This window comes from Asterias amurensis, chromosome 20, assembly GCF_032118995.1.
Source record: "Asterias amurensis chromosome 20, ASM3211899v1".
In the NCBI taxonomy this organism is placed as follows: Eukaryota; Metazoa; Echinodermata; class Asteroidea; order Forcipulatida; family Asteriidae; genus Asterias; species Asterias amurensis.
Genome location: NC_092667.1, coordinates 10,466,048 through 10,491,347, shown reverse-complemented (window position 1 = coordinate 10,491,347; position 25,300 = coordinate 10,466,048). Strand labels below are relative to the sequence as shown.

The 25,300-nt window shown below is 39.3% G+C and overlaps 2 protein-coding genes across 3 annotated transcripts in view; both read left to right on the top strand.

The window, feature by feature from the left end:
• Window positions 1-623: 623 nt before the first annotated feature.
• LOC139952246 (uncharacterized) lies at window positions 624-16,448 on the top strand. The gene is made up of 10 exons (XM_071951320.1): window positions 624-984; window positions 5,852-5,989; window positions 6,944-7,123; window positions 8,648-8,914; window positions 9,333-9,662; window positions 9,992-10,177; window positions 10,908-11,018; window positions 12,271-12,486; window positions 13,150-13,240; window positions 14,217-16,448. The coding sequence occupies exons 1-10, from the start codon at window positions 879-881 to the stop codon at window positions 14,803-14,805; spliced, it is 2,214 nt and encodes a 737-aa protein (XP_071807421.1). The 5' UTR covers window positions 624-878; the 3' UTR covers window positions 14,806-16,448.
• Window positions 16,449-20,259: 3,811 nt separating this feature from the next.
• LOC139952480 (scavenger receptor cysteine-rich domain-containing protein DMBT1-like) overlaps window positions 20,260-25,300 on the top strand; it is a 62,585-nt gene continuing 57,544 nt past the window's right edge. For both annotated transcript variants that reach the window (XM_071951618.1, XM_071951619.1), the window contains exon 1: window positions 20,260-20,684. In XM_071951618.1, the coding sequence (XP_071807719.1) occupies window positions 20,612-20,684 (73 nt within the window). In that variant the 5' untranslated portion in view covers window positions 20,260-20,611. The remainder of the gene's footprint in view (window positions 20,685-25,300) is intronic.

Sequence of the window (25,300 nt, the reverse complement as noted above, 5' to 3'; positions counted from 1 at the left end):
ATGTGGCCACGAGGAAAATCTATATTTTCCTTTGATGTTTACCTTAATAAACTTGTCCATTTTGCGAAATTATATACATATATTGCAATAAAACTGAGTTACCAGCCGTCGATTTCACCAAACTCTTCCTAACTTATTAGGACGAGTCCCAGCCTTAAGATCAATCCTGAGTATACTTTGACTATGCACGTAAAAGTATACATAGGACGACCCTTACCCCAGTCCTAACTTGAGTCTAGTAGCCATAGTAGTTAGGATGTGTTGAACTTGAATCCGTCTTAAGTTTGGTGAAATCGATCCTAGGAATCCTATAGGATTGATCCTAAGTTAGGACGGGTTATTGGTCCCATAACTCGAGTTAGGATTGATCCTAGCGTTTCGTGAATTCGGCCGCAGGACACGGACACAGTTCACCTAATAATGTAAAGATATATCTTTAGTTATGAATTATAATATTTAGGTGTGTGTGTGTGGGGGGGGGGGGGGGGGGGGTCAACATTGGTTCCCACGCGCCGTGGAAGGTCACGACAGACTAGTAAACAAGTCTACCCCTGATTGTGCTTTTGTACTTTCCATCCACGCTTGAACGCGTTTGTCACAATAGAGCGGGTACACACCGCGCCCGTTTCGTACCTAACACCATGCACTATACACAGATGAAAGGCCGTCGAACTAAAAGTGGGAAATGCATGACAAACTCCTGTCACCACGCCTTAATGGTGTTTACTGTTCCAACTAGGACCCCAAAACATCAGCCATTTTTAATTTTCAAAGCCGAACTGTAATCAGAGAGTTGAGAATTGGTTCAAGAAGGAACTCGACAAGGCCTTTGTGGATGGTGCGGCCTAAATTCAGTTCATTAGTATTGTAATTAATACATGATGAAGCAGGATACTGTGACAAGTGATAAACTAACACTAGTGATACTAGTGATGAGTCTTGGTGTTCTACTTGTGTCAGACACGGTGACATCGTTATATACAGGTAAGATAACTTTATTAAAGACATTGGACACTATTGGTAACTGTCAAAGACTAGCCTTCACAGTTGGTGTATCTAAACATACATGTACATGTATGCATAAAATAACTAACCTGTGAAAATTTGAGCTCAAGAAAAAAACACCAGTGTCACCATAAGTTGTGTGCGTTAGATGGTTGATTTCGAGACCTCAAGTTCTAAATCTGAGGTCTCGAAACCAAATTTGTGGAAAATTACTTCTTTCTAAAAAACTATGGCACTTCAGAGGGAGCCGTTTCTTACAATGTTTTATACTATCAACCTCTCCCCGTTACTCGTCACCAAGAAAGGTTTTATGCTAATAATTATTTTGAGTAATTACCAATAGTGTCCACTGCCTTTAAATGGTTACACTCCTTCATCCATCCATGGTTTCAACCACATAACCATCGATCATGACCAATCCTTGCCTTAAGACATGCCCATTTCGAAACTACGGCTTAGCTTTCCCACCATCCCAGTTTAGCCCAAATGGGGCTTGTTAAGGGATTAAAGTACCAAGTACCAAGCTTAGCTCATCAGGCTCAGTCAGTTGTGAAAGTGTGCAATTTCGGTAGGGGACTTTGAGTCGGGACTGGTGCTCCAACGTGGTTTCAAAAAGGCAAGGTGTAATTCTAAATCTGTAGCCCATGCATAAGGAAACATTAAGTTGAAAAAAATGAGAACCTCTACTCACTCATAAACCCATGTGTACTTGGTGTGGTTACCTTATAACAAAGAAATACATCATGTATTCCAAATTTAAAATGAGAGACTATGTTGGGATCCCTATGTTGTCCCACCATCAATGTGCCAATACGCTGGACGCTTCAAGGCATACAATATTCTTCTTCCTTTAAAGCTTTAAAGTGCTGCTTCAGAAAATTTGAAGATTTCCGCACTGTATTGTTGGTTTCTATTCAAAATATTAGGGCCAATAAGCGGAGGGAGTCCAGCTATTGGCACTATTGATGGGGCTATAGAGGTCGGGGTGAGGGTACCGGAAACATGACCTCCTTTTCATCTTAAGATAGCGTCTCAAAACGAGGCAAAAATACATTTTCTATTGAGCAAATAAGACCCATTCCCGCCCTCCAGTGTGTTCCAACTTATCATTTCCGGTTTGCTATAAACACTATTTTAGGTTCAATTCATGTATTAATTGCATAAAGAATATAATTTTAGAATGATGTTTTACCCAACATCAACGTTGACCATACATCGGTATGTAACCTTTTGGATTATGGTGGACACTAGTGCACTGTTTGGTTTGGGTGTTAACAGACAGATTTTACCCAAAAATAAATAGTGCCCTCTAAAGCGTCAATATGTACAGTATATCTAAAATTGGCTTATGCCACTATAAGCCATATATACCAGATCTCAACCTCTCAAGTAGCCTACATACCAATCCATTCACTTCTTCGGTTATGAAGTAACTTGACTCTCATATTTAGGACTTTTAACCACTTTTGTAGTAAACTAGGCTAGCTAGGCAATGTATCCTCTCTTTTTTCAGCCGTTCTATTTTTTTATCCTACATTAATATCATTGGATGGATACTATAAAACTACTTTGTGAACAATTCAGTTTAAAAGGTGATTGGGTTATAATAGTATATCACCATAAATCCGGAGCGAATAAATCACACAGGAATACAGCATCTGATATATCGCTTCTCAGGTTTATTACTTGGGGCATAAACTAACATTTTGTTTTACTCATCCACTTCGAAGTGAAATGTTTCTGAAACTGCACTAAACTATATATAAAGCTGGTATACGTACATATATCTGACTTACTACCCTGCAACCACAACGCAGACAGCTTAGATCATCCACATCTTCCCACTAGTGCCCAATGTCATAGAGCTGCTAAGCACAAAAATTTGCTAAGCATGACATTTCTTCCCCGATAAAAACAGGATTACAAGCCAAATTTTTATTTGTTGCATAGTGCTTGTTACCGGTATTCAGCTTTTGTTGGCTTATCCTGAAAGTCACATGGAAATTTGGTTGGTAAACCTGTTTTTATCAAGGAAGAAATTTAATGCTAAGCAAATATTTGTGCTTAGCAGCTCTATGAAATTGGTCCCAGTTTATCGTGCCAGAACCCATGCTGTGTCGCTCACTCTCCTGTTTTGGACCAAAAGAATGGAACACTTTCCCTAACCACATCAAATAGGGTGCTAACACTGTTCACATTTTCAAGAAACTCCTCAAATGTTTTCTCTTCCAACAAGTGTATCGAAATCAATTTCATCCAACTGCCTTGAGCGCCTTTGAACAACTTTGGTTAATTTTGGCGCTATATAAATTCCCTCTGATTGATTGATTGATTGATTGATTGATTGATACTTCAATTTGTGTTGCCGTGTAATACCAAACGTATGATACATACTTTTGATTAAGAATACCCTATAAGACACTGGACACCTTTGGTAATTGTCTAGGACCAGTCTTTTCACGTGGTGTTTCTCAACATATGCACACAATAACAAACCTGTGAAAATTTGAGCTCAATATTGGTCGTCGAAGTTGAAAGAGAATAATAGAAGAAACACCCTTGTCACACGAAGTTGTGTGCTTTCAGATACTTTTCTACGGGACCTCAAAATCTAGTTCTGAGGTCTCGAAATTAAATTCAAATATTTTAGTGGAAAATCACTTCCTTCTCGAAAAACTTTGTTTCTCAAAATGTTTTATACTCAACAGCTCTCCATTGCTCGTTACAAAGTAAGTTTGTATGCTAACAACTATTTTGAGTAGGCCCCAATAACAGTGTCCATTGCCTTTATCCTTCAGCTGAGTGTTTTTATCGGCACTGAGAAGTGTAACAACACACTATAGGGCCTACATTACACAGTTAAAACAGCAAAGTACAACTTTCCCTGATAGAGTTATATTTTTAATGCAAGCCCAGAGTGGCACTCGGCAGTCTCCCGCCAAATGCACAAAAGGCAATGTGACTTGATATGAGTTGATGTACGATCGTTACAACATGCTACAAAAACTTATGCATTTGGTTGCATTTTGCCATTGTGATGCTTCTTGCGAGTAGAAAATTACACAAAACTAAAAACACAAAACGAATACATCATAGACAAACCCAGACCATTAATCTTCAACATTTTTTTCCACAATCACTTTATTATTGGTTGTTTCAATCTATCACACTTGTATTGTGTGAAATTCGCCCAGTTTGTGTTATGTATCGTGGAACAGCGCCATTTTGAAAATCTCAGCCATGAACTTATTGCAGCGTATTATTGGTCTATACAAAGGAAGTTATTTTAGCTATGCAATAAAGAAAGATAGAAATACTGAGTCATAGGACATTGAATATAGGTGCCCAATCACCCGTACCATACCATAATTTCCCATTCTATAATTCTATTCAAACGAATAAATGGTAATAACAGATCGGGTTGGTACACATACCTTTCTTTAGAGACGTCACAGCCGCTGAAGGCTGAAAATACGTAAGCACCGCACATAGAAACTAACTTTCATATGAACACTTGAATAAAATGTCTATACATGCTGAGAAAATAGCAAACTTTATCGTCGAATCCATCACCGTTTTTGGCGGGAACAACGGGTTCCAAACGCAGAAATTGCCGCTGAGCTCATGCGAGCACATAGGAAATGTGAATATTTGATATTTAAAATTGTCTATACCTTTATTTGATTTCTAATCAAGGGAGTATTTTATAGTAAATAAGTTTGCATGCAGAATAGGCTTTCGGCTAAAATAATACACCAACTTAATAATATATATTTTTCTACCAATTTTCCCAAGATCATTCAATTTCGTTTGAAAATGAATGCTCTGTTGAATCATCATTCAATAGTCAGAAGTAGTTATTCAATTTTACCAGTTTATCTTCCACTGGTCAAATAAGATCATTCAATTTCCTTGGAGCTGTTCAACTTTCTTAAAGTGTAAGTAGGTTTAGTAGAAATTAAACTCAAAGCATGGTCAAAGTGAATTCTTGAATGCCTATTAATGAAGAATGACTGAAACTTAGAGTCTGAATTTGTAAAACGAAATCATGCGCGCATGAAAACGAAGTGACATACATTAAAATAATAGCTAAAAAGAACCATAGTTTGAGTGAATTAAGGAAAGTGGACACTAATGATAATTACACAAAATAATTAATTGCATAAAACTTACTTGGTAACGAGTAAATGGGGAGCTTTTGATAGTATAACACATTGTGAGAAACGGCTCTCTCTGAAGTAACGTAGTTTTCGAAAAAGAAGGTATTTTACACGAATTTGATTTCGAGACCTCATATTTAGAACTTGCGGTCTCGAAATCAAGCATATGAAAGCACACAACTTCGTGTGACAAGGGTGTTTTTTCTTTCACTATTATCTCGCAACTTCGACGACAAATGAGCTCAAATTTTCACAGTTTTTTTTTAATGCATATCTTCAGGTACACCAAGTTAGATAGAAGACCAACTGACAATTACCAATAGTGTCCAGTGTCTTTAAAGGGAAATACGTTTGGTGACTACTCTTAAAATCGATGGCAGTAAAAGCTTATCAGCTAGTTTAAAGCATTTTGTGAATCATTTCACTACATAAGTTTTTGTTTCCATTAATTTGAATATGAGAAACGTCACTCTCAGATTCATTACTTAGTTTGTGTATTCAAGTTGAGCGGATTGTTCTTCTAGCGTGGACATAACCGCTCCTGATTTTTGGCGATATTTGAAATGCGAACACCTTTCAAAGAAAATTTTCACATAGGCCTACATACTGTAAATATTTGTATTATCATATAATTAAGACCCTTTAATTGATATTGACCTATTTTATATATTTGTTCTTTATTTCAGAGGGTGACGTGAGGTTACAGGGAGTGGACAACAGCGCCCTCCAGGGCCGTTTGGAGGTATATCATGAGGGGGCATGGGTCTCAGTATGTGACCCATCTTGGGATATAAGGAAAGGTGATGTGGTATGCAGACAACTGGGTAAGCTCAACATTACTATAACAACTACACATTCTTACTGTGCGTTTTATTTAGAAGTCAAAACAGTTACTTTAAACTTAAAAAATAAAAAAATAAAAATAAAAATCTATTTGAGAATGGCAAAGGTCGTGGGTTCGAATCCCACCTGTGAATATTTTTGTCCCCATGGGCCTCTGAAAGTTCTTGGCAATCGGATTTGCTTAGTGGGTTCTCTGTCGGGGTTGATCATGCACTATGTCAGCATTTACTGCTTAATACCATGTGGTAAATCCCAACCCTCCTACTGTTTGCCCAATAAATATCATCCGCATGGTTTGAATGATCAATGCACAATGCCAGCCTGTAGTTTCGTACTTTGTTATGAATGCTACACAGTTCTTAGTCAACCCTCCTACTGTGTGATCATTCAATATCGTCGACGTGGTTTAAATGACCAAATGCACCATACGCCACCATTCCATTATGTCACACAATGCATGTAGTTTTCCCTCTAACTAACTTACATTCCTCCTACTGTCTGACCATTCAAAATCACCTGCATCTACATGGCCGACTTTTAGTGATCTTGAAGTGAATTTTCCAATTCTCCAACTCACTAATAAATGATCGTTGCTGCATGTAAAATAGTAAAACAAATTGTTGAATTCATTTCGTTCTCTCGAAATCACCGTGAAATACTAATTGGTTCCTATTTTGAGGGAATGAAATACAGTGCAAGTTCGCCCCAAACAAGGCTAAAAGCCACTTCATGGGGCTACAAGAACAAAAATATTTAAGGTGGAAAGAACTCCGGTAGCTGAAGGTAGGCATTGATATTCCTCTTAAAACAGTCTAGATTGTAGGATGGAGGGAAACATGCCAGGGAATTCCAAAGAAATGCAGTATATTTTTAGGGAACGAAATAATCACAGTATTTGTGTTTCCTTTTCAATAATTAACTATTAACTATTTTAGGTTTTTCTGGCGGTGCGATGTCGACGGACACCAACGCCGTCTTCGGTCAGGGGACATCGACGTCATGGCTGACCGATGTCACGTGTTCAGGCAACGAGAACAGCTTAACGGAATGTATGGATTTAACGTACGGAACGAACATGTGTTCTCACGGAACCGACGTCGGGGTCAGGTGCACGTGTAAGTCAAAGAAAAATTTGTTTTTAAAGATTAACGGTCGGTGTGGCAGGGAAATCTGGCAATCCTTACACGGTCTAAAGATGATGATGATAGTAGAACATATTCCTTAAAATATTTCTGTCTGAAATGTCATAATTTAATGAGAAATAAATAACACTAACTTCCCGTTTGGAGTTAACTGCTCAGTGAGCGTTTCATCATTCCTTTTTGAATCGATGGCATGCAAAACGTGTGCCGGGTAATCGGGTTTTCACTATTATCTCGTGATCCAGATGGCCGATCAATCGCAAACTTCTACAGGTGTGTCCTGGGTTGCATAAAGTGCTTAAATGAACACGTTTCCTTGGATCGTTTTAAACCGTTTTTTATAAAATGCATATGGTTGGAAAGGTGTTTTAAAAGTAAAATACAATGATCCACACAAATATGCCTCGATGGTTTTCCTTTTACTGTGTGAACTAACACGGTCGGCCATTTATGGGAGTTAAAAGTTTGACTCCCATAAATGGCCGACCGTGTTAGTCGACGAGGTAAAAGGAAAACCGTGCAATTTCGAGGCATGTTTGTGTGGATCATTGTATTCTACTTTTACAACATCTTTCTACCCATGTGCATTTTATAACAAACGCTTTTCATGGACGAACTCGACCGATCCAAGGCAACGTGTTCCTTTAACTGCCGGTGTGGCAGGGAAATCTGGCAATACTTACACGGTCTAATGATGATGAAAGTAGAAAATATTCCTTAAAATATTTCGGTCTGGTATGTCATAATTTAATGAGAAATAAATAACACTAACTTCCCGCTCAGTGAGCGTTTCATCATTTTTTTTTTTTTTAATCGATGGCATGCAAAATGTGTGCTGGGTAATCGGTTTTCACTATTATCTCGTGATCCAGATGGCCGATCAATCTCAAACTTCTACAGGTGTGTCCTTTTATGTATATGGTGGGTTGCATAAAGTGCTTAAAGGAACACGTTGCCTTGGATCGTTTTAAACCGTTTTTTATAAAATGCATATGGTTGGAAAGGTGTTTCAAAAGTAGAATACAATGATCCACACAAATATGCCTCGATGTTTTTCCTTTTACTGTGCGAACTAACACGGTCGGTCATTTATGGGAGTCAAAAATTTGACTCCCATAAATGGCTGACCGTGTTAGTGGACGAAGTAAAAGGAAAACCACGCAATTTCGAGTGATACTTGTGTGGATCATTAAATTCTACTTTTAAAATATCTTTCTACCCATATGCATATCATAAAAAACGGTTACAAATGCTTTTCAAACACCAACTCGACCGATCCAAGGCAATGTGTTCCTTTAATTAAATCGCGCTTATCAGATGAGGTTTGTACACAGTTCGTTTTATAGGGACAGAATCTCCTGCCACACCTGACATTTTGACTGGACTGGGACGGGAAACAACTGCATGTAACACAACTAGTTGTGCAAGGCTACAATTTGTGGAATAATGTGCTTTCCTTTTATGAATAATAACATGTGTAATGTTCTCTTCATGCAGACCCAATGTACGAAGGGTGCTACGTGGCGTCATTCGCTGGCCCTCTTGTGGACAATTCAATTGAATCACAACTAATGACGATCTCCCTGTGCCTGGAGCTCTGTCGTGGTTATAGCAAAAATTTCGCCGGCGTCCAAGGAGCAAAGTGTACGTGTGGCGATGATATATCGAGCGGTGCCAAGCAGGGAAACTCCGGTTGTCACACTGTGTGCCCGGGAGATGCGAGCGAAGCATGTGGAGGGACAGCAACGGTGTCTATCTACAGAAGTAAGTTTACTGTTTTAATACAAGTTTGGATTTCAAGTTACTGCATACTATCAAGATCAGTCTATTATCATATATAAAGACATTCAAGTTAATTACAAGGATACTGCAAAGGAGCCCATTGAGAAACAGAGCTTTTATTAACAAGCATGCCCATGCATGGGCCACGACAGCCCTACTCATTGAGCATCAATGATCAAGAGCCGTTGCTCATTGAGCACCAACAGCCGGAACAACATGAGTTGGCAAATTACACGGCACCAGGCATGGGCTCAATCTTCCCTAAACATAATACTCCACTTAATAGTTCTTTGACAATAATGGCACAAATGATGGGGAAATTGAGGGGATATCAAATGCGCCACATAATGGGGTTCCAAAAATTTTTCTCACAATTAGCGTGCTTTGTTTTATTTACTAGCTGGCTCTTTCTACCGCAACGCCGCCAACACCGGTGGTTACATCACATCGGCGAACTTCCCGTATCCTTATTTGGCGAGTGATGCATTCCCAATGAACGTTCCCATCCCGTCAGAGTTCAACTTCGCTGTGGTCTCATTCTCATACTTCAAAATTGCCGCTGAGGACCGTGTCGTCCTCAAGACGCCAGGGGGGACTCCGAGGAGTATTGCGGGGACAACTGGTGGCGACTTGCCGGCCTTCTGGAACTCCGAACAGGCTGCCAGTTTCACTGTCGAGTTCGTAGTCGGCTCTACCACCGGAGATACGGGCTTCGTTATGCAATACACATGTAAGTTAAAGGAATTGCGTACGTTTGGTACATGGAATCCAATGTTTGTTTCAATCCTATATAGTTGTAGATACATGCGGCCCTGAGTTGGTTTTGGGTAAGAAATAGTGTGAAAGAGGACAGCAAAAACATATTTTTTCAATAAAACTAATCTTAGTATTTCATTTAAAAAAGGTGGTAGCGTTTTTGACATAATTTGCCCTAAATAATGAGCGATTAAGTTCTGTACTTATATTTATCAGTGTTTGATGTGAACATTTTTTAATAAATCTAGTTTCACGATGTGAATTTTTTCCTCAATTCTTAAAAAATCTCTCGATTTCTCACAGTCGGGCTTCAGTGCTCCGCCAGTGACCTTCCGGACTCTATAGTTTATGGCCAATTCGCAGCTTCACAAACGTCTTATTTCTACAATGATGAAGTGGTAGTTAACTGTAACTTCGGTTACCAGCGAGATAAGGAGAGCTTCTTATGCCAGACTGATGGCACCTGGTCCACAGCGCCGGTCTGTTCTTGTAAGTTTCAACATAGACGGGTCCCCTGTCCTTATCCGCAAGGATGAGGACAGGGTAAGGACAGGGTGTTAGTTTTATATGTAAACACACATACGTAAGATTTAACTGCGAATTTCCGGAACTATGAAGCCAATGTGGAATGATGCGAGGTCAAAGGTGATTATGGACGTCCTTAACGGCAGATCTCTGGCGTAATTCACGAGCCTCAATCTGACGTCAGATATTCAGGCTAGTTTCAACGTTGTTCGGCGACGAGAGTGCACAAATATTTCTCGTGTTATGTTTAACTATACGTAACTCAAAAATTTAGTTTGCCCCGACCTCTTCACTCTAGACTCTAGCCTTGTTTCATAAAGCTGCTAAGCCGAAACAAATCGATATACTATTTCCTGTTAGGCAAACATCGGCAGGATACCAGTGACAATAATGCACTTGCGAAACTGTACTATAGCGGCTGGTAATCAGTTTTCTACTGAGCATTATTTGGGGCATAACGTCTACTTCCATTTTACATTTTGTGTGCTTAGCAAAGAAGAAACTTGCTTTAGTGGATCTAACTAGACTACGTAATTAACTATGATCCACGCACCCTCGTAATATGCCTGAGTGTATTTCGTTTTACCGAACTCTGGAATTACAAATCGGTGTATATGGGTAAAACCAATTATGAATATTCTTGCTCCCCGATGTAAGTTTATTATTGATTGAATTATGATTCCATAATAAACAGTAATCCCTACAACCGTTGCACCTACGACTGAGGCATCTTTGGCAACAACAGGCCTCACCACACCTGCTTGGACTGGAGTTGTACCAACGGGCGCCGGATCCACACCAATGGGTAAGGTTTGGTTTTCAAAGTGGGACATTATTGAGTATTATATATTACTGGGGATGAAACTCAAGATGTCCAAAGCCCGGTTCATACTTCGTGCGAATGCTTCGTGCCAAGCGAGGTTTCTTCCGAAGTTTCTTGCGTCACAAGAGGAGAAAGAGCACGTACCGATTTTTTCGACACTAAATTTCGCATCGCGGCCGAGTGGTTAAGAGCATCGAATTCAAGTTCTGGTGCTAATTCACCGGAGTGTGGGTTCGAATCCCGATCGTGACACTTGTGACCTTGAGCAAGATACTTTACTATAATTGCTTCTCTTCACCCAGGGGTATAAATGGGTACCTGCGAGGGTAGAGGTTGATATTGTGAATGAAAGGCTTTCGGAGCGCCACGGCAGCTAGGGGCTGTATACTCCCTAAAAAAATGGGAGCTGAGAAAGATTAAAGGGATGTTTATTAGCCCAAATGACCAGGGGACTAATGTAAAGCGCATTGATACGATTTATTGTGAAATGCGCTATATAAGAACTTGTTATTATTATTATCGCATTCGCAGGAAGTGATCTTAAAGGGTTTGGGTACATTTTGTGCGACACAAAACACAAACGTGCAAAGAATCACCTTAAGCTTACACGGCTTATTAATAATAATAGTAGTAGGAAGCTTACCTTAAAAATACTTGCTGAGGTGCTGTAGTTTTTGAGAAATGCGTAAAACAATTCCCAACAAATTATCTTCGTCTCAGTGAGACATAGTTTTAATTTTCTGCAGATTTTCAATGAAATAAATTACCTCACATGATTTATTGTTTTGTTTCCAACAAATTCAACACTATGTTTGAACTTTTGTGTAACATTGTTTCAAACAGTAGCTTTGTACTGTTTTTGTTTTGCAATGACTTTCCATAGTTTTCCAATTTTGGTTGGCCAAAAATGTGGGCTGTGACTTCGTAACAGACATGTATAATTAGAAGCATAATATATGAAAATAGAAAATCTTTACCTGCAAGAATAGAAGACGAAGGAAAATAATATAACATGTTGACCCAGAATTTGAATGACGGTAAATATAGTGCGCCGCCAACGGTGTGTTAGCTGATTTGAATTGAGCGTGATTTGCATGAGATGATTATACAAACAGTAACGTAATGCTACAAAAACGAACTCAGTTTTAGAGGGGTATTATTCATACCGGTTACATACTTAAGAACTTAATGTTATGTTGTCCATTTTGTTATCCATTTCTACGGTCTACACCAGAAGCGGTTCCCTGCCCCATACCAGTCATACAGAACGGAACGGTTGACTCGCAGGGTCTTACACAGCTCACGGTGGGCCAGACTATTACTGTGACGTGTGACGACACATTTGAAGCTGCGGATGGCACAACAGAGGCCATGTGCATCGCCGACGGGTCATACGATAACGACTTGGTCTGTTCACCAAAGAATAACGTACCAATTTGGCTCATATCTGGTAAGTGTCCTCCATAATTATCAGGGGTACATGATGTTTTACTACAATGGTGTCTTTAAAGCCATTGGACCCTTTCGGTACAGAAAAAAAAATAAAAGTTCACAGATTTACAAATAATTTACAGGGTTTACAGAAGGTAATGGTGAAAGACTTCTCTTGAAATATTAGTCCATGAAATGCTTTACATTTTGAGAAAACAGTAAAACAATATAAATTCTCGTTAGCGAGAATTACCGATTTATTTTAAACACATGTCATGACACGGCGAAACGCGCGGAACCAAGAGTGGGTTTTCCCGTTATTTTCTCCCGACTCCGATGACCGATTGAGCCTAAATTTTCACAGGTTTGTTGTTTTATATATAAGTTGTGATACACGAAGTGTGGGACTTGGACAATACTGTTTACCGAAAGTGTATAATGGCTTTAAAGGGACAACCATTATTTGAATATTTACGTAAGGAAAATCAACGATTTGATTAATGATTTGAGTGGATTTAAAGTGATATCTTAGACTTGAGATTTAAAGTCAAATAGCTTGTATACCTATCGAGAAATTTAAATTGGAGGCTGGTATTAGAGCTTTGCTAATGTTAAGAAAAAACCCTTTCCCCCATCAGTTTTACCTTGTTGTACATAATTGTTGCTTTGTGTTTATCTCCAGTCATTGTAGTCGCAGCTGTTTTGGCCATTATTGTAATTGTTCTAATCATATTGGTGGCTCTGGTCAGCATGGAACCCAAACAACCAGCAAGGTTAGTTCTAAAGATTTCTTTCCAAAACATCTTGTCTCTATTCATCTTGAGTAGCTTATTGTCTTTTCAATCTTCAGCTCTTAGTTTCTAGCCTATTTGTTTTGATGTTTCTTGGAGACCTCCATCCTCACACAAAATTCTATTGCACTAATGTTTTCTGATTCATTATAATATAATTTAAATAATTTCACTTTTCTTCGTGTGTGGTAAAAATAAAAGAAATTAATGAATGTTATTATTTTTGCATGCAAGTTGCCAGACACACAAGGCTTGAAGTTCACTTCAAGGTGTGTGCTACAATCAAATATTTCCAGGGGCTGTAGCCACCTTCTCCTGGGGCTGAAACAAAGGTTACCCCTTTTACAGTCCATACGGATGTAGGCTTTGGTATCATCCATCAGAAGCCTGGCTGGTCAAGCAGAAAGCACCACCTCCCCAACTTTTTAGTTATGGTTTATCTTCTTGTTTCGTCCTATCTCGTTATAGGTAGCGGTTGCTTTAATTGCATGTCGTGTTTCATCCCTGTCTCCGTTCTTTTATAACTTATGTTCTGTTCAGAAGTCCACTATGTTGTTTTATATAATGCATTTCTATACACATTTGAATTTGCCTCCATAATTTTGCCTTTATTACAAGGCAGTTCTAAAAGGACTAGATTTAGAGAACCCCCTTTCCCCCATCCATTGAATTTGCCTCCTTATTAATGTCTCTAGTTCATTGCGTCTCCTACAAATACTGTTCAAGTAGTTCTGTTCTGTATACGTCTTTGTATGTACATTTTGCACTATTGAAATAAATGTCGAGTTAAATTGTACTGGAATTGAAATGTTATGGAGGTAATTTGTTGTTTGGACGATTGGTTATCCTATCTTTCTCGACAAACAAGATGGTTCGGTTGGATTCTTCGATTTTTTGATCATTCCCAAGTTCTCTCACTCCCCTTCATACTCAACCAGTATATCATGTCTTGTTTCAGCCGAGGCAGAAGGCCCCATCCATCTTCTGAGGCATACGGGAATGGCGTGAGTAACGGGGACGGGGGAGCGGACCGTCTCGTGGCCATCGCCCCGTCCGTCATGCAGGGACAATCCCCAAGAAGCAGTCTCAACTCGCGCTACGGTCTCGGAGCAGTCAACCAAGGTGCTCAAACCGAAGACGACCCAGCCGTGGCGGAGCTCACTGATCCCATGGCCGGGGACAACGACGTTTACCACCCCACGAGAGATTACCCAGGTGCCGGTGCAAAGCGTCCTGGCTCGCAGCCCGTCCGACCACCACCGGCTACTTTATCCCCACCACCCCTCCAACCAATGCCTCCACAACGCCAAGTCTCCATGGAATACAGACCGAATGGTGACTTCAGTATGCTGGCCAACGATGAACTACTTGCTGTGGGAGCTTTAGACAGCGTAGTGCAGGATTTCGAGCGGGATCAGGCGTACTTTCTTGGCCCGACCAGCCCAGGAATGTACGGCATGGACCGGCGAGGAGGTAGTCGCTACGGCTCAAGGCAAATACAGTTCTCACAGCGTTCTCGACTCAACAACTTCTATGGCTTGTATTAACCTGGAATTTCGGTACATGTTCTTTTGACTGAACCAAAGCTTAAGTAAAACTGCGTTTGCAAGACAATGTTTATGTTATAATAGATATATATTTGCATCAGGGTAAAGAATATTAATTTTGGTTTCACCCATACACACCGATGCACTGTATACTCAGTATAAATAACAGGCATTTATTACTTGGGTTTATGTTATTTATAAACATGTACGTATTGCAATAGTGATGCTTTTAGTTTTAGCAAGTACTAGCAGTGAGGCCTGCTCAATTATTTCTTTCCTGTCTTTCAACTCTGTGGACCCCGGTTCGATTCCTACGTTGGGTCTTCAGAAGTCCCTACCTGACTGATATGGGGTTTTCCCCTTTACAGGTTTTTCTTTCACTTCTTAAGCTCTCATTCTATATTGTCGGAGCTAAATCGTTTGTATTTGTGTATTCTTTTTGTCTATATTTTTGTTGGAGATTTACAGGGTGACTTCTTTACAAAATAGTTTTGAGTCACAAAGCATGAATACTTTGTCAAATTATTCAACATAAACACTGAAATAGTACATTGCAATGATTAGTTTTAAAAAGCAGAATTGAAATAACAATATAATGTTATTGTGTCTTTCGAAAAAATAATTTGTGTGACATGGACAAAAATTGCCAGGGCGCCCTCTTTCGCTCTGACACTCCCAGTAACGACTGCTTGTAGAGTTGTGTTAGCTTACCGAGAGAAGGGTTTGTTTACTTTTGTATGAATCAGTTTGGAATACTGTTAATGAACTATACGAGGAACATTTTAATCTCAAAAGCTGGTAAAAAACAAAGACACTTTAATTTAATGTAAAGCTGCACTATAGTTTAAGAATTTTGTCAAATGTTGTTGTTGACTTTTTGGTTGTTATCGTTCAAAATGAATATTATTATACTTTCATATGGTAATGTTTGTTTAAAGCCAGTGGACACGATTGGTAATTGTCAAAGACCAGTCTTCTCACTTGGTGTATCTCAACATATGCATCAAATAACAGACCTGTGAAAATTTGAGCTCAATTGGTCGCCGGAGTTGCGAGATAATAATGAAAGAAAAACACCCTTGTCACACGAAGTTGTGTGCTTTCAGATGCTTGATTTCGAGACCTCAACTTGAGGTCTCGAAATCAAATTCGTGGAAAATTACTTCTTTCTCGAAAACTACGTCACTTTAGAGGGAGCCGTTTCTCACAATGTTTTATACTATCATCCTCTCCCCATTACTCTTTACCAAATAAGGTTTTATGCCAATAATTATTTTGAGTAAATACCAATAGTGTCCACTGCCTTTAAAGGTGGTGGTCAAACCATTTACACAGGTTACACAACTAGACAAACTTAGTTAAATAATAACTTTAAGAACCCAAAGGAAGGACCATGTAAAGGAAATATCAGTAGAATATTATTATATATATATTTTTGTTTATGTGAAAGGATATTGTTCTCAATCATGTAAATAGATTCAAAATACACAACTTGGTAAGTTCAAAGCCAATTTGTGGAGAAGAAATATGTAAATTAATTAGCCTTTTGCATCAGATCTCAGTGTTTAGTGGATATTATATTATATATCATGCATAATTATTAAAATGTATAAACTCTGCCACATTAAAAGGTGAATCAATTACGTAATGGTTTGTGTTGCTGTAGTATTTTCTATCTGAGTAAAAAAATATACTCGCATACTCGCATTATTAATTGCACATCGGTCGGTGCAGTCCTAGTTCACCCTATCCCCCTCACAACTCCTCTAGCCCATCCACACTCCCTCTACAAATGTGTCCAGTGAATTTAAACATCTACCTCTTCCACGCTATACCTTCATCAAACTCCACCCCCTTTCAACCTACCTCCAGCCTCTTTCATCCAACCTCTATGGCCCATCGCCAAACCTTAAAGCTCCTTTCACTCTACCTCTACCCCTTTCATCATACATTTAGCCCCTTCACCCTTGTATGTCTTGTTATCGCACAAGTCAGTTCAGTTTCAGTTTATTTCCACAATCAAAATCACGATCAATATCAAATCTAAGCATGGTAAGTTGGAAACTAAGAAATAAATAGTTGTTTGATAAAATAAAATAATAATAATAATAATAGTGCGCCGGTATTCAACACAAGTGATGCTCATTGCGCAAGGAAGAAACACAAAATGGGTTTTGAGGGCCTCTTTGAACTTATGAATAGAGGACATGTTACGGATATTAAGAGGCAGATTATTCCAAAGTAAAGGACCAGCACGATTAAATGAATAATAGGCATGGACATTCATGAAACTGTGGGGGACCCATAAAGAAGCAAAACATGCAACACTGCGACTATTTTGCCAGTCTACCATTCCAAAGGATACCCCGTACCAATTCCATCGACTAAAGCTTTACTAAACGAGAAGATTGTTTGTTCGGATTAACATGAATAACAGAGAAACAACAACGAGTGAGTCCTGAAATTAGAAATGTTTTAAATGGAAGGTACCCCTTGGTAATTTTATCAAAATTAAAGTGAATAATTACCATAAATCTAACTTGGTGAAGAGCCTCGGGGAGCCGTTGATACCATACAACATTCAGTTCTAAAGAACGACACCCTTTAAAGTAATGTAGTTTAAGAGAAAGAGGTAATGTTTCACACACAAAAATTGAACCTCAGAAATGCCTCGGGCACTCTCGTGCGTCTGGGAGCACACAATTCTATGCAACAAAGGGTGTCCTTTCGTTTATTATTTTCCATTACCAATTCGGCCCACATTTTCACAGGTTTATTAATTTATGCACGTGTTGGGATCACTAAGCGAGGATACTGGTCTTGGGAAAATTACCATAAGTATAACCCTACCATTAAGTCGTCCTTGCGCAGACCAGGGCCCAATTTCATAGAGCTGCTAAGCACACAAATTTGCTTAGCGTGACATTTTCTTTCTTGATAAAAACAGGATTACCAACCAAATTTCCACTTGATTTTCAGGATAAGCAAACAACACCTGAATACCAGTAACAAGCAATTATGCCACAAATGGAAATTTCGTTGGTAATCCTGTTTTTATCAAGGATGAAATTTCATGCTAAGCAAATTTGTTTGCTTAGCAGCTCTATGAAATTGGGCCCAGATGACTAGTAGGCGCCAGTGTCATGCCAAAGTGTCGATATGAGAGACGAACACATCAGCAATGTGAACGTTACGCATGATGATGATGATGATAGTGATGATGATATCTGATGCAAAGCGATGCCATGTGTGTCTTGAGTAGGAGACTAGCTCTCGACTAGCCTTGAATGCAAACTGCACCTGCTCCATAGAAGTGAGACGCAATATATAAATAGAAATATTCCCCACAACGGACAAAATGGCGGGAAGCATTTGGCGGGAAAACAGAGTGAAAAGATAACTCCGTGTGTTGACGTAGTTTTAATAACAACATCTCAACTTGTTGGACGAGAGTTGCCTTTTGGGTTGTGAGGGCGTGCTTGAGGAGTCTTTTCCATTTATATTCGATTTAAAAACGAATAAGAGTTTCATTCGGCATACAAATTATCTTTCTTTCCGTCACTGATGTAAACACGTCCATGTGCCTCATAAAGTGAACTTAATCACTGTGGTTCGTAAGCCTTATGAAATCTGTACACTAGAGTGTGAACCAGAAACACCGTGATTAACCCTTACTCTTCAAAGTGTTCTCTGTTCTTCTCATGTGCACTTTAATAACAAACCTATCCCGTAAAGTACACGGGACCTACGGCTTAATGTCCCGTCCGAAGGACAAAGCAACAAGTTTCTTACTCAAAACACAAAAAGTGCAACGACCGGGACTCGAACCCCGCATTCTGCTAGAAACACCAGATCGATTGTTTGTTTACGTTTGTTATTGTATCGCTGTGCAAAAACGATTTGTAAACCATTATGGTGCTATGTAACAGGAGTATGTCTCATAATTAAAACGTTGTACTACACCTGGGGCCAATTTCATAGAGCTGCTTAAACAAAATGTTTGCTTAAGCACGAAAATGGCTTGCTTATTTTACACATGTTACTGGCCACATTTTCATGACATATACATTTCCTGTGACTGGTATTTAGCTGTTGTTTACTTAGCATAACAATTGAGCGGAGTCTTGGCCGGTAATCTGATTTTACTAAGCAAGGATTTTTTTCGCTTAGGCAAAATTTTGTGCTTAAGCAGCTCTATGAAATTGGGCCCTGATGACAGGTAAATACAGGATGTTGAAGCGCCTTGAGCGTCACTATGAGTGACGGATACGAGTGTCATATAAGAAGCCACTATTACATAAATTATATTAAAACAAGTTTCGAAATACGTGAATTACACGAAACCGTATGAAGACAAAACATAGCGACCTCTTGGTTATGACACTGGACACTATTGGTAATTGTCAAAGACTAGTCTTCTCACTTGGTGTGTCTCAGCATTTGCATAAAATAATCAACCTGTGAAAATTAAGTTGCGAGATAATAATGAAAGAAAAAACACCCTTGTTACACGAAGTTGTGTGCTTTCAGACGCTTGATTTCGAGACGTCAAATTCTAAATCTGAGGTCTCGAAATCAAATTCGTGGAAAATTACTTCTTTCTCGAAAACTACGTCACTTCAGAGGGAGCCGTTTCTCACACTGTTTTATACTATCAACCTCTCCCTATGACTCGTTCCCAAGTAAGGTTTATGTTAATAATTATTTTGAATACCAAGTGTCCACTGCCTTTAAATTGATCTCATGTAAACATCTTTGTTTCAACGCTTTAAACTGACTCGAGTATATTATTGAAAATTTGAAACTCCCTTACGCGACTTCAGTTAAAGGGATGCGCATGAACATCACATACAGAAAGAAGGAAAATGAGCCTATTACCGCAGTACAAAACAAATCGAATAGTCGATATTAGCAAGGCAAACCCTCGCCAGGTGAGTCGTTATTAGATGGCCGTGCGCACCCTTGAAAACATTCAATACGTGTGTCAGAAATATTACCAGACGCATGCGTACTCACACCTTCATAACAAAAGAGACCCTGTTTAATATAAACATGAGCTTAACCCGTCTGCTTAACCTCCTTTTGATGTGAGTGTATGAATGCACTAATTCATTTATTGCTGTGTACTAGACTTGTGGACAAGTCGCTAAATATCGCGGTGACAAACGTTCCGACTCTATTCCTAATCTCTCTGCGATTCCCGCGGTATTCTCGCGAGATTGCTGACCCCGCGATACTACTGCTCTCACGACTACGGTCCCATCGGTGAGTAGAAGTCGGCTACTAGCAGTTCGCGCAGTGATCTCGTGAAAGTGCGCCGCCACAACTCGATTGTCTCACCGCGGCAGACCATTAACGGCTTGTCCACAAGTCTAGCTGTGTACCCGCAGAAAGGATAGTCTGGTACTCGCAATAATACGCGACCCAGTGCAGTTAGGTTGTGTGTGCAGTTAGGTTGTGTGTGTAGTGTGTAAGAGAAGCAAGCGCACTCTTAAGGCGAGGCTGCATAATTTTGTATCTCTCGCAAGCTGCTTGTGTGACGTGAGCTCGCTCGGTACCTGGGATGCATATAACACACGCCCGTGTGACGTGAGACTTGCTCTGGATGACAGCTACGGATGCAGTGCAGTCGTTTAGCAGCAGCGTGAACCACCGAGCAGGGAGGGTATCCTATTGACGGGTAATCTTCGGCTCTAGCACGGACCAGCATCGCGCTCTCCTCGCCATCCTCAGCTAAAACTCTCTCAATATATCTCAGGACAGGAGACCCATTGGATATTTCTTATACACGGACGTCGTTGTTGAGATGGGGCGAGTTATGATCACCGCAGCCCTGGCATGCTTGCTGATGTTGTTCTGTTCAGTTGCTTCTGAAGCGGGTAAGTTTTGCCAATTCATCCTTGAACTCATTTCGCAAATTACAATTTTATTGAATTAAAATATTTAGCCTTCATCATCAGGATGAGTGTAGTCTGCTCAACACAACTCCATATTGCTACTATAGCAACGGTTGAGGTTAAACTGCTGGATACTGAATTCGCTACGACTTTAACATCATAATAAAAAAGCTAATTTAATAGGAGTTTTATTTGCTTGAATGGGCGTTGATGTAATACCCCTTAAATGTCGAGTTTTTCAGTGCGGCTTGAGCGTTGACTATACAGTGCATTGTAGAAAAAAACACCTACCAAGTACATTAATTCCGACGGCCAGATCATTGATAGAAATGAACTACTAACACTCATTGACAATGCTTTTTCACAATTAACCAGGGACTCGGAATGCAATTGCTTTATTTCCTAGTGACATGTCTGATTGAATGTCATAATGCGGAAGTGTTCAACAGATACAGCTATTCCCCGTCGTCGTTGCAACAATAAACAAAATACCTTTCCCTGATCAAAAACCACCTGAAGAGTAGTATGGTAATGTATGCAGGGGGGATGTGGTGCATATTATTAGCATAAATTACCGCTCACACACGCCCAATCTGCGTTCGCCGAGTGTCTGCTCACACTTTCGGATTGTCTTCATTTTTTACAGAGGACCCATCTATACAGAGTCCAATCAGTCCAACTGTATTTTATTTTCAGTTTAATTCAATAACATTTATTCCCATTTCGCATACTATGTGTGCCGTACCATACAAAATGATGATTTAGATTAAAACGGCATACAATAATGATACTAAATAATAATATAGGAGATATGACAGAGTTAGTGACATGGGGCCATCCCCGGTAAGCGCTTGCTTGATTTGGGAATGCCATACAGGACAACACAGACAACGGACAAAAACAACAAAAACATTTTACCATACAGCAAGGGTTTAATTAGCCCACCTTGTTGAGTCGCGCGACCATGATGAGATCGATGTTAAAAGAGAGCCATTTACAGCTCAACAAGGTGTGCTAGGGTTTTATCATCTTGCTCAGAAAGGAAATAATGCGTAGTCTAAGGTACGCACGCCCTGACGACGGTCTCCCCCGGCCCCATGCATAATGATTCATGCAGAACATCGTACCTGCAAACAAATAGAAGATGCTCCAGTCATGGACACGTTGTTTCAACATTCCACAATCAGATTTGACAATCTTACAGAGTGAATTAATGCAAATTGTCGAAGTTGCAGTCGACCGAGAGATGTGATGTCTTGTGGCCGTGTGCCCTGTGGAATGTCTTTATTTGTTTGATTTTAAAAACCAAGGGCCTTGAAATTGTGTTTTATGTGTGAGGTGATTTACCCGTAGGGCCTACACATTGACAATGACAGTCATATTAGCAAATATAAACCACAATAAATTTATAACTCCGCTCGTGTTGAGATATGACAGCTTAAAGCCATTGGACTCTTTCGGTAAACAGTATCGTCCAAGGCCCACACTTCGTGTATCACAACTTAATATAGAAAACAACAAACCTGTGAAAATGTGGGCTCAATTGGTCATCGGAGTCGGGAGAAAATAACGGGAAAACCAACCCTTGTTTCCGCACGTTTCGCCGTGTCATGACATGTGTTTAAAATAAATCCGTAATTCTCGATATCGAGAATTGATATTGTTTTAATGTTTTCTCAAAAAGTAAAGCATTTCATGGAACAATATTTCAAGAGAAGTCTTTCACCATTACCTTCTGTAAACCCTGTAAGTTATTTGTAAATCTGTGCACTTAAAAAAAAGAAGTCTGTTCCGAAAGTGTCCAATGGCTTTAAAATCAATTCAAATGTGTCCTTGTCAAATAACAGTCGCCTCTGTAAAACCAGACATGGATTTTATACCTCATGAAAATAACTTGATTGCCATTTTATTAACGAGTGTTTTAAGACCTGCAAAGCAAACTGGTAGCATTTTCCTGTTGTATTGATTTGTTGGCGGAAGCCAGACCCCCTCGCTGTGTTATTGTATTATAAACCAGTCACAGCACCTCTGTACATGGGGACAAAAATCATTGTATTTCTGTAAACAGTCGATATTGTCATGCCTGGTTTCCTGGGAAAGGTCTTATGAATCTTAACATGGTGACATTGGAACCAGCCAAAAACCAGCGGGTGACCGCTATAAGGGTAGACTGAGATTTGTCACCTATAAGGTGTGGCTTACAACGGCTATCCTAGACGACTACAAAAAAAGAAACAGGAAAACCTCGCACAGGACTATTTCAATATACGCTCAGCAAAAAAACAAGTGCTCTATGTTTTTCAAGCGGTAATAATTTGTAAAGGTTCACCGGGGTCGTGTAATCAATATGGAGTATAATGGAGACGGCGCGCTACAAGCTTCAAACAGTTATGGTTCAGACATGTGCATTTTGGCAAGGCTTGCCTTGAAGCAATACAGAACAGGGTATTTATTAGAGATTGATCATGATATTAATATCATTTTTAAAGAGACATCTCCACTTTTATTATCCTACAGTTTAACTGGTCCAGATGACATCTGAGTTGATCGGTAGCATGATTATGTATTATCTGGTTTGCGTTAAATAAATAAAACCATGTGTAAAGGCCTATATGTAATTGCTGAGTAGATCGTATTATGTTGTGCTAACCTGAAAATGAAACCAAACTGCTGTTCAGTTCAATTCTGTAACTTATAATAAAACAACTTTCAATTCAATTCTGGTAACTTATTATAAAACAACTTTCAATTCGTTAAAATTATCGCAATTTACTGTAGTATAAAACATTGTTTTGCTGACTAATTAAACTAATAGGAACTTTTCCACTATTGCCACATCTTTATACCATGCAAGGGATTTGCAAATCTGTGAACATGTGACCAGACATTTTCCTTTTGGTGGGAGGGGCAAGCGGGGCCAAGCGGGGGAAACGACATGATTTATGGGTTGGGGGGGGGGGGGGGGGGGTGGGGACACACGCACTTTTTAAAGATCTTTTTTGAAGGGCAAGAGGGGGTAAGCCTTCTGATATGGGAGGGGGCTTCATCACAACAATGATTGGCTCAATAGTATTTTCCGCTACCATTCACCTCTGTGGACCCTGGTTCGAGTCAAACCTCAGACCGGATTCTTGCAAGTTGGATGGGTTTTCAGTTCCTACCTGATTGCGTTGAGTTTTTTCCCCTAAGAGTTTCCTGTCACATCAGTCTACACTCTTGTCTTGTTTTAAAAACAAATCTGGAATCGGATAATGTGAAACGATTCCTGGTTGACATTAATGAAGGCTGGCTGTAGGCACACTGTTGTCAGACACCCTTCATTTCCTGTTCGTACTCTCGATAGTAACAGACCACCGATTGAAACAACATTGAACTTCATTTGCAAAATGTTAATATTTTATAAAATAGCAGCAATATATGGATATACTATAATATAGCAGATTATCAGCTGATCAGTTCTTGAACACATTTGACAGTCGAATTAAACACATTAACCAGGGCTTCAACGCGTTGTTCAGTTTAACATAATTAGGCGTACTTAATGAGCAATAAATTAAGTTCATCACTTGAGTTAAATTACACTACTCTGAATTTGAAGTGACTTTTTTAATCAAATTCTTGAAACATTGCTTTAAAACCAATGTCACTTATTCAATGGTTTTTCTCAGGCTACAATTCAATTCCAATTCATTTCAATTCAACAATTGTTTCCATATTGATGGAAAAAAAAAAGAAAAGAAAAGAACCATATTGAGAACATTTATCTAAATATCAAATAAAAACGACAGTGGAAACTGACTGGGTAAGAGATTGCCATCATATAGGGCTAAATAGTTCAGTTGGTAGACCCGTATAGTAGCTCCGTTAATCCGGGGGTCGTTGGCTCTAATCCGGCTCTAGAAAGTTTCAAATAATTTTTTATTGAACCTCTGAGTCAGATCACTTATTTACAACAAAATAAAGAGCAACACTCAAAATGGTTTGTGACACTTGGCAATCAGTAACCTCTCTAATGTTGTTAAAGGGAAGGTACACTATTGGTAATCGTCAAAGACCAGTGTTCTAACTTGGTGTATCTCAACATATGCATAAAATAACAAACCTGTGAACATTTGAGTTCAATTGGTCATCGGAGTTGGGGGAAAATGATGAAAGAAAAAAACACCCTTGTTGGACGAATCTGTGTGCTTTCAGATAGGAATAAAAGAGCTATAGATAGAAGTCTTTTATTAGTTTGGTGAGAAATTACCTCTTTCTCAAAAACTACGTTACTTTAGAGGGGGAGTCGTTTCTCACAATGTTTTATACTATCAACAGCTCTCCAATGCTAGTTATCAAGTCAGTTTTTAGGTTAATATTTGTTTTGAGTAATTACCAAACGTGTACTTCCCTTTAACCACTCAATCACTTACAACATTGACATGAGGATGGGGAGGGGGGGGGGGGGGGGGTCAACAGACTTTGGCTAGAATTATAAACGTTGACGCCAAATCTGAATCCCTTACTGTTAAAAGCTTTATCAAAGATTTCCACTCCTAAGTTTGTTTTTACGTGGTTCTTGGTATTTTTTAGATTCTTTATTTGAATCGCTGTTCAAA

What these genes read in the sequence shown, in the direction of transcription:
- LOC139952246 (XM_071951320.1), top strand. Translation starts at nt 879, where the DNA reads ATGATGAAGCAGGATACTGTGACAAGTGATAAACTAACACTAGTGATA. An exon ending in CTTCGTTATGCAATACACAT is followed by an intron (nt 9,663 to 9,991) that starts GTAAGTTAAAGG and finishes GATTTCTCACAG; the next exon opens with TCGGGCTTCAGTGCTCCGCC. An exon ending in GAACCCAAACAACCAGCAAG is followed by an intron (nt 13,241 to 14,216) that starts GTTAGTTCTAAA and finishes GTCTTGTTTCAG; the next exon opens with CCGAGGCAGAAGGCCCCATC.